The sequence below is a fragment of the Dipodomys ordii genome, unplaced genomic scaffold (genome assembly GCF_000151885.1).
Source record: "Dipodomys ordii isolate 6190 unplaced genomic scaffold, Dord_2.0 Scaffold116, whole genome shotgun sequence".
NCBI lineage: Eukaryota > Metazoa > Chordata > Mammalia > Rodentia > Heteromyidae > Dipodomys > Dipodomys ordii.
Genome location: NW_012267332.1, coordinates 1,586,035 through 1,595,976, shown reverse-complemented (window position 1 = coordinate 1,595,976; position 9,942 = coordinate 1,586,035). Strand labels below are relative to the sequence as shown.

Below are 9,942 nucleotides of genomic sequence, written 5' to 3'. Positions count from 1 at the left end.
AGAACTCTAATAACAACAGATGCTGGAGGGGATGTGGACAGAAGGGAACCTTACTGCATTGTTGGTGGGAGTGTAAACTTGTTCAACCACTTTGGCAAGTGAATATACTTAATTGAAGTGCTAAAGCAAACATTTAAGGGCATCCTAGGGACCAAACACCCAGCTGATGTTCATCGTAGGCTTCACAGGGTTGGGAATGGGGTGAGGGAAAGCTCACAAACTTGACTTGGAAGTAATGTTTGGGTAAACTTGAATAGCTGTTGAAAGGGAGTTGAAAAACACTGGAAGCAAGGAAGAAAATGAACAGAGAAATTGATCAAGAATACCAAAGGAAGATAACGAACCAGTACTGTCAGGCTCAAATGTAGTCAGATTGTTCAAGATCATCATCATGAGAACCAGTTAGTGTTATGGAGGAGGATAGCCTCGATCCTTTATCTCTATTAAAAAAAGGAGAAGAGGATCATGATGAAGAAGATGAAGATCCTATTTTATAACCCAGGCAGGCTTTGAGCTTGGAATTCTCCTGCCTCATCCTCTTTCATTCAGTGAATACTGGTGGCTGTTTTATTTTTTTTCTCCTTGTGATGCTGGGGATTGAACCCATGGCCTTATGCATGTTAAGCAACTGGGCTACATCTCTAGACCTTACTTTAATTTTTGTGTATATTTTTATTGTAAAAATATTGTACAGAAGGGTTACAGTTACATGAGTAGGGTAATGAGCACATTTCCTATTGAGCATTCTTTACCTCCTCCTTTGTTTTTCCACTAAGATCCCTTCCCTTGCACCTCCCCAACTCCTCCCTTCCCCTCCCCTTCCCCCTTGCTGTAAAGTTTGTTTCAACATAGTGTCTTGTATATCTCGTTGTTACAATGGGTCAACCTATATCCTTATTTCAGCATTTTGTTATTTTCCTTCCCCTCCCCAAATCAGAAAACTGTATATACAAGATTCAGGGCACCAGAATCAAATACAGTGAAAACAGGGGTTATACCATGGGGGAAGAACATACAAAAGAAACAAAAAAAATCATATGGTACATTATAAGTACATTAAAAACAACAGCAAGAAACATAAAACCACTATCTTGGGGTTCATTTTGCTTAGCATCATCTTATAAGGTCATATGTACATAGCTTTTGACCTTTTCTGCTTGTTCTAGACATATACTAGTTATTGCAAATAAGGGAAACCATGGGACCTACGTTTCTTGGGGCCTGGAAAGGCTATATAAAGCTACCAGTACAAATATGTTTATCACAGCATTATTTACCATAGCTAAGATATGGAACCAACCCAGATGCCCCTCAGTAGATGAATGGATCAAGAAAATGTGATATATATATATATGCATATATATAATGGAATTCTATGCCTCCATCAGAAAGAATGACACTGCCCCATTTGTTAGGAAATGGAAAGACTTGGAAAAAATTATATTATCCCTTACTTTTAAAAACACACATTTTACTTTGGTTACTGGTTAATAGTTTGGATTAGTTGTTACTGTTTTATACTGAAAAATATTAATGTGCATCTTAATTTTGCTGACAACCTTGCTTTTTACTATTCGTGTTTTATTCAATTTTACTTATGTATAATTTTAATAAATTTGTTCATTTTACTGATAGTATTGGGGTTGAACTCAGGGCCTTGAGCTTGTTCAGCTGGTGCTTTATCTCTTGAACCACACCTCCAGCTCTGCTTTTGGCTTGGTTATTTTGGAGATGGAGTCCAGCAGACTTTTCTATATGGGCTGGCCTGGAACTCATCTTCTGGATTTTGGCCTCCTGAGTAGCTAAGAATATAGATGTGTGCCACCAGCATCCGGCTAAATTTGTTCTTTAAAGAAAAAAATTAGCCAGTTGCCAGTGGCGCATGCCTATAATCTTAGCTACTCAGGAGGCTGAGAGTCAGAGGACTATAGTTCAAAGCTAGCCAAGGCAGAAAAGATTGATGGGCTATAGAAGTGTGGCTCAAGTGGTAGAGGGCCAGCCATGAGCAAGAAAGCCCACCAAGAGTATGAGGCCTTGAATTAAAGTCCCAGTACACACACACACACACACACACACACACACACACACACACACACACACACAAAGAAAAAAGTGAAAATTTTACTTTTGTTGAAAGGTGGCATGTCTTTAGTGGAAGTTAGACAGCATTATGGGAAAAATGAGTCAAGCATATACAATTCTGTGCATCCTGAGTATGTGTAATGTTTCCTTAATGGAGGTCTCCTTAGAACCACATAGTCCAGTATAACAAGGGACTGTTGTATACTGAAGTACTATTCATAGAGGTCAAGAAATAGAAACAGCTCACTGGACAATCATGGGTGGAGATGGGAGGGAGATGGGACACTATGAAAAGAAATGCACTCATTATCTGACATGTATTTGTACATGTATTACATGTATTTGCAATCCCTCTGTATATCACCTTTATAATAACAATAAAGTAAATAATATTAAAAATACAAAAACCAAAAAACCTTAGGAATTGAATAGCCCTAGTATAGTAAGAAAAGAAAAGAAATAGAAACAAACTGTGTGTTCATAAACTCATGAATGGATAGAGAAAATGTAGTACATACTTACTACAGTATGCTAGTTTTTAAGCCATAAAAAGATACCAGGCACCAATGGCTCACACCTGTAATCCTAGCTACTCAGGAGGTTGAGATCTAAGGATTATGGTTTGAAGTCAGCCCAGGAAGGGAAGTGAGATTGTTATCACCAATAAACTATCAAAAAAACTAGAAGTGGAGCTGTTGCTAAAGTGGTAAAGTACTAGCCTTGAGCAAAAAGTTCAGGGACAGCACCCAGGCCTTGAGTTCAAGCCCCAGGACTGGCACAAAAAAAGTCTTGTCAATTCTAACAATTATAGATGGAAGTGGGAATCATTATTGTAACTGAAATTAGCTAGGCAAAGAAAGACACATCTCACACACATGATCTCACTCATATGTGGGATCTAAAAATGTTAATCTCTTAGAAATTAAGGGTTAGAATAGTAGTTAGGACATGATAGGCATTCTCAGAGATGGAGCTTAGACTTTATAATTCACAATCCTCCAGCCTCTGCTACCAGAGTGCCAGACTTACAGGTTTGCATGTCTGTGCTCAGATTTGTGCTTTTGTTGATCAGTGTTGAGGATTAAACCCAGGACTCTTTTACATGCTACCACTGAGGTATACCCCCAGATCCTCCTGGAATATTTTGAATTGCTTAAACTTTATAAGGAGTCCATGTCACATTACTTTAAATTTGGACTGTTTCTCAAAAATTTTAAGTTGATATATGTCGGAATTCTGGTTGATCATAAGAAGAAGAATTCATTTTCAGGGGAAAGATATATGCAAGAGCTAGGGTTTTAGGGTTTGAAAGACAAGACAGGTGATAGCACAGTATGGACAGATATGCAAGGCACATTGAGGGCATGGAATATTCACTGACTTTGAAGAAGGAGTTTATAGAGTTTTGTTCAATGATAACTGTAGCAAGTGCTTGTTAAATATAGCAATTAGCAAGATTTCTGGATTAGCAATTTTGATTCAATAGATCTGGATGTTGGTGTGGGAATTACTGTTTTTGACAAGTGATTTCAAGTGATTGCTAAGTTCAGAGAAATTTGAATACTGAATTTGAATAGGAACTGTGATAGCTCAGGTTGGGATGGGAAGTTCAGTGGGGCTTTAAATGCCACAAGAAGGAGCTCAGATTGTTATCACTCTGAGTAATATTTATGATGTAGAAGTCCCTCCCTTTTGGATTCTCCTCTAGTCTCTCCACTGGAAATGCTGCAAGTGTTCTCTATGTGGAGTGTGTAGAATACTAGCAATTGTCCTGTTTACATAGGAGGAATTATTAGCTTTACCTGAACTCTGCAAAAATATGTAGTTGCAGGAATGAGACTTTTTGCTTCATATCGCAGACAAATACCAGTATAAATCAATTGCATAGATTCTTCAGTTTGTCCCAATTCTAGTTTGTAATCAGTGACTTCAGCACCATTACATTCAGGAACCTGAAAGATTCAACAAACACAGAAATTTAATTATTTAAGTGCTCATTATATTAGATACCGTGGAGAGTCACAACAGGATTTGGTTATGAAATCTTATAATCAATCAATGATGTGTGATAGGGACACATGTTAACACTGACAGGACACTAATTAACATTAAAGGTTCAAGTAAAATTAAGAAAAAGTATTTGTTATTTGCCCACATATTAGAAAGATGCCTTTTTTGTTATTTTATTTTTTTACCAATACCAAGGTTTGAACTTAGGGCATCATGTGCTTGCTCGGCTTTTTCACTCAAGGATGGTGCTCTACCACTTGAGTCACATCTCCAATCTGGCTTTTTACTGGTTACTTTGGATAGGATTCTCTAGGATTTTTCTGCCTTATACATCCAGATTTCAGCCTCCTGAGTAGTTAGGATTACAGATGTGCAGCACTGGCACCTGGCTTAGATGAAAACCTTTTCAAAATGTACTAAAGTTGGGTGTCAGTGGCTCTTGCCTGTAATCCTAGTTACTCAGTGTGCTGAGATCTGAGGATTACAGTTTGAGGCCAGCCCAGGCAAAAAAGTCTGTGAGACTCATTTCCAATTGATCAGCAAGAAAGTCAGAAGTGGAGCTGTGGCTCAAGTGATGAGTGCTAGCATTGAGCAAAAAAAAAATCTCAGGGACAGCGCCTAGGCCCTCAGTTCAAACTCTAAGACCTGAACAAAAAAGTATTAAAATTACTTTTAAATAGGTATTTTTGAGTGAGCAAACAGAAAAGTCCATTTTGTTTAACATTATTATAGATTAGTGTGATCAAACAAAGCCTTGATACTTTCTGGCCTTTATATAATGAAGCAACTAGCTCTGTCATCTCTTTGCTAGTAGCTAAGACTTGTGTCGTGACAATTTCTTTGCATGAGTCCACATAAAAAGGGAAGAAAAATTCTAATATACTAGGTGGCTTAATAGTTGCACTAGTTCTCATTTTTTTGTGCCAGTCTTGGGCTCAAAGCTAGCAGCACCATACCACTTGTGTCACAACTCCACTTCCATTTTTTTGTGTGAAAAGCTGGACATAATAGTCTTTTTTTTTCTGGTGGTCCTGGAGCTTGAACTCAGAGCCAAGACACTGTCCTTGAGCCTCTCTGTGTTCAAGACTAGCGCTCTACCACTTGAGCAGCTCCACTTCTGTTTTTTTCTTCTCTTTATGTAGTGCTGAGGAATCGAACCCAGGGCTTCATGCATGCTAGGCAAGCATTCTACCACTAAACCACACTTCCAGCCAAGATAATAATTTTGTAGGTTTTCCTGCCCAAGCTGGCTTTGAACTGTGTTCCTCAGATCTTAGCCTCTTGAGTAGCTAAGATTAGAGTCGTGAGTCACTTGTGCCAGTTCTCATTTTTTAGCTTAATTAGTTTGAATGAGAAAATAGTCATATGGATGTAAAAAGTTTGCTTTTTAAGGGTTAGTACCTATACCACATTTTCTTGATCCATTCATCTGCTGATGGGAATCAGAAAGAATAGCATTGCCCCATTTGTTAGGAAATAGAAAGACTTGGAAAAATTATATTAAGTGAAGTAAGCCAAGCTCAAAAAACATAGGTCTCATGGTTTCCCTTATTTGCAATAACTAGTATATGTCTGAGACAAGCAGAAAAGTTCGGATAAGTTGATGTTAGGCAAAATGAACCCCAAGATAAGGACTTGAGTGGTTTTTCTTTCTTGCTATTGTTTCTAACATATTTATAAGGTGATTTTTTTTTTGTTGCTTTGTATGTCCCTCCCCCACGGTATAACTCCTGTTTTCACTGTATTTGATGTTGGTATAATTTGGGGAGGGGAAGGGAAAAAATAGGGATACAGGTGGACCCATTCCAACAATGAAATGTACAAGATGCTTTGTCGAAAAACGAATTTTACAACTTTGGCAGGGGTGGGGGGGCGGGGATGGGAAGGAATGGGAAGGGGAAACAAAAGAGGAGGCAACAATGCTTGATAAGAAATGTACTCATTACCTTGCTCATGTAATTGTAACCCCTCTGTATGGTATTTTCACAATAAAAAAAGTATCAATAAAAAAGGGTTAGTACCTTATAGTCATAATCTTATGTGCCATATTGCAGTTACATGCAAAGAAACAGCAGAGATTTCCTAATGAAGCTCTTTAAATAATATTAAATTCTGGACTGAGTGTGTAGCTCTGTGGTAGTGTACTTACTTAGCATGTCTCAAGGTTTGTAGATTTCATATCATAATCTATTATTTAATCTACTGGTGATCGATTCAGACTTCGAAATATATTATTTTCCTCAAATATAGGATGTAGAGAACAAGATTATTACAGTAGCCTTCATAATACCATTGGCATCAGTTTCTAAATGTGTTCTAGAAACTATAGACCAAGATTTGTGGGACCCTAATTCTACTCTCTGACTCCTTGAGAATGTCTAGTCCTCAAAATGTTCTACACCATTAATATGTTCCCTTTTTTCCCAGAGGAGTTACACCATTGAAATTCAGGGGATATAGCATCCTTTAGTCCATTTGTTTGTATGTGTAATGTACATACCCCCATGTATGTTTCTGTGTTGTGCTCTTATGTCTGCAAAAGTAATGAAAGTAAACTGATAACTTACTGTCCAGCTAACTACAATACAGGTTGGACCCTTGCAGGTCAGCACAGGTGCACTACACTGTGCGGGAGGACGTGGGACTGGTGCACTTTCACATGGTACAGAATGGGATCCAAGCTGCAAGTAAATAAACAAGCAAGCAAAAATAAGCAAACATGGAAATGATTTTGTAGAAGGGGTTACCCTACCCCGACAAGAAGTGCCATTGAAGCACATATTCATACAAAATGAAATAAAGTATACATAAGCCAAACAAACAGTGTAATTCTTCCCCTCCATTTGTTGCTGTTAGCTGGAAACTTATATTCTTAGGAATTAATTTACTCACCGTGTCTGCATGTTCAGGGCCAAAATCTTGGTTATTTTCTGTGTTTCTGATAAGCACAGGTGCTTCAGAATTGTCAGTAGCAGGAGGATTAGCTATAAAATGGAAAAAATCAACTTATTTTTACAAGTAGTTTTTTCTTTCTTTGTGCTAGGGATGGAACTCTGGGTCTTGTGCATAACCTTTACGACTGAGCTACACTTCAGCCCTTACAAGTAGTTTTAAGCGTAATTCCTTTAAAACAATACAAAATGACTTGTCTATTTTCAAATGCTTAAAGTCTGGCAGGGGCATGGCTCAAGTGGTAGAGCACCTGACTAGCAAGCCTGAAGTTCTGAGATTAAACCCATAAAACAAAACAAAAACAAAACTCCAAAACAAAAGTCCAAACAAAAAATATCTTAAAATGCTTAATGATGTAGCAGAAGACTCAAAAAATTGTGCCATTTAACATCTTAGTTTGATGTAGACATTAAAAAACTGGGGCTTGCAATTACTAGGAATTAAATTGCTAATCTATGTTTGAGTTTGTACCAAAAGGAAACCATTTGTTCCCATTGTGCCAGTACTGGGGTTTAAACTCAGGGATCTTTAGCCTTTTTTTTTTTAAAGTCTAGCACTCTACAACTTGAGTCACAGCTCCATTTTTGGCTTTTTGTAATTAACTGCAGTTTGGACTTTTTTGCCCAAGCTGGCTTTGAACTGATACTCTCAGACCTCAGCCTCCTGAGTAGCTAGGATTACAGGTATGAGCTACCAGTGCTTGGCTTGCTTCAATAACTTAAAAATGTTTTAAAATTAACATATATTAGCTAAACGATAACTGTTTTACTGTAGCATTTCCATGCATAGTAATATTTACTATGTAAAAAAATCACAAGTTATAGAGCAGAAAGTTTAGGTAAGACTGAAATAATGCAAGGTAATCTCACCACATTGAGAGCTTGTTTCTTTGGACTTCTTTTTATGATTTGAAGATTGAGTACGGTTCGAGGGAGCAAGCGCAGGTGTTTGAACAGTCAATTCATCTGAAGGCTAAGAGAAATACAAAAGAACTTATGATTATATTACATTCAAGGTTAGTTTTGTAAAACATTTAGCATATAATACAATTCAGTTCAATCTTCAATTTAAAACCTTTTTCTTCTCTCTTTCCTCACCTGGCTATGTCCTACAGGTGAAGTGCAAAATACTCTCAGTTTATATATCCTATCAGGTTGCAGATGATCACATAAAAATTCCCGAATGGAGCCATTGTAGATTATATTCCAAACATTTTCTGAGTGAAAAAGAACAGTTATCCAATTTATTTATAGGCTACTTATAGACCTTTTGTGTTCCCATTATAGCTCACATATATACTAGGAAATAAACACTTTGGAAATTAACTTTGTTCCAATTCTCTAGTTATAATAGTTATGGAATTCCCAATAGAAGTAACCATGAGCACACTAGACATCAGTAAAGAATGATTTGTTTCCAAAAAATCCCCCAAAACAAAATTAAAACAAACAGACAAAAAAACCCTAGAGAGCCGGGTGCCAGTGGCTCACACCTGTAATCCTATCTACTCAGGAGGCTGCAATCTGAGGATCGTGGTTCAAAGCCAGCCTGGGTAGGAAAGTCTGTGAAACTCTTATCTCCAATTAACCACCAGAAAACTGGAAGTGGCTCTGTGGCTCAAGTGATAGAGCGCTAGCCTTGAGCTGAAGAGCTGAGGGACAGCTCCCTGGCCAAGTTCAAGCCCCATGACTGACCAAAAAATAAAAAAACGAAGAATCTCCCCCCAAAAAACAAACCCCAAACCCCTAGAAAAATCTGAGTAGGTTTAGTTAACAGGAGTATAGTAATACTAATTTCCAGGTCTTGATAATTGCATTCTGCTTAGATATTAATCTTAGGAGAAACGGAATAAAACCCTCACATGGGATCTTTATATATTATTTTTGCAACTTCTGGGTGAGTCTAAAATTATGTCTAAGTGAAATAAAAAAAATCACAATACCTAGGAGGGTACTGGTGGCTCATGCCTGTATTGTTAGCTACTCAGAAGTCTGAGACTTAGGAGGACTGTTGTTGAAAGTCAGCCCAGGCAGAAAAGTCGGTGACTCCATATCCAGTTTACCAGCAAAGAGCTAGGCTGGAGGTGTGGCTTAAGTGGTAGATCACCAGCCATGAACATGTACTCGGAGCAAGAGTGAAAGAGTCAAGCCAAGGTACTGGCAAAGACAATAAGCAAACAAAAAAATCAGGATGTCTTACCATGTGCATTGTCATTAACTTCTAAAGTATAACTTAAAATGTGTGCTCCACCATTATCTTTAGGCGATTCTGAAAAGAAAAATAAAATTAAAATGTGCCTTCAATTTCACTGGAATATTCTCTAAGTTACAAATTTTCACAGAGAAAAACATGAACATGAAATATATTAGCATATTACTATATAGATATTAAGACCATTAAATACAATGCGGGTTACATGCTTTGAATATTGGACATGAGGCATTTAAATATTTGCAAGTTACTTGGAAAGAGACTTAAATGCTAAATGTAGGTGTCATAAAATGCGTTTCTCTACTTTACATTTGCATAAATATAATTTCTTGTCAAGCTGACAGTTATCATTGGTGTGGCTTGTTAATTATAGTCTCTGTATTATATGTAATTTTACCTGAAATAAAGTTTCCCCACATAAAGTTCAGTAAGAGGTTTGCATGTAAATTAATGAGCTAGTAGCCACAGAAAATTCAATGAAGAACTAGAGAAAATAACATGGTTTACAACTACTTTCATTTTTATGGCAGGGTATTTCATATACAAATGGTTAAGGAAATATTTTTTATTGTAAAAATACTGTACAGAGGGGTTACAATTACATGGGCAAAATAATGAGTACATTTCTTATCAAGCATTGTAGCCTCCTCCTTTGTTTCCCCTTCCCATCCCTTCCCATCCTCCCCC

At 37.3% G+C, this 9,942-nt stretch overlaps 1 protein-coding gene across 1 annotated transcript in view; it reads right to left on the bottom strand.

The window, feature by feature from the left end:
* The window catches only part of LOC105995203 (fibronectin type III domain containing protein 3C1-like), a 71,912-nt gene that overhangs the window by 11,777 nt on the left and 50,193 nt on the right, over window positions 1–9,942 (bottom strand). Inside the window, exons 16-21 of the mRNA XM_013028900.1 lie at window positions 9,244–9,312; window positions 8,142–8,260; window positions 7,914–8,016; window positions 6,985–7,076; window positions 6,660–6,773; window positions 3,885–4,034 (exon numbers count right to left, since the gene is read on the bottom strand). Coding sequence (XP_012884354.1) covers window positions 3,885–4,034; window positions 6,660–6,773; window positions 6,985–7,076; window positions 7,914–8,016; window positions 8,142–8,260; window positions 9,244–9,312 — 647 coding nt within the window. The remainder of the gene's footprint in view (window positions 1–3,884; window positions 4,035–6,659; window positions 6,774–6,984; window positions 7,077–7,913; window positions 8,017–8,141; window positions 8,261–9,243; window positions 9,313–9,942) is intronic.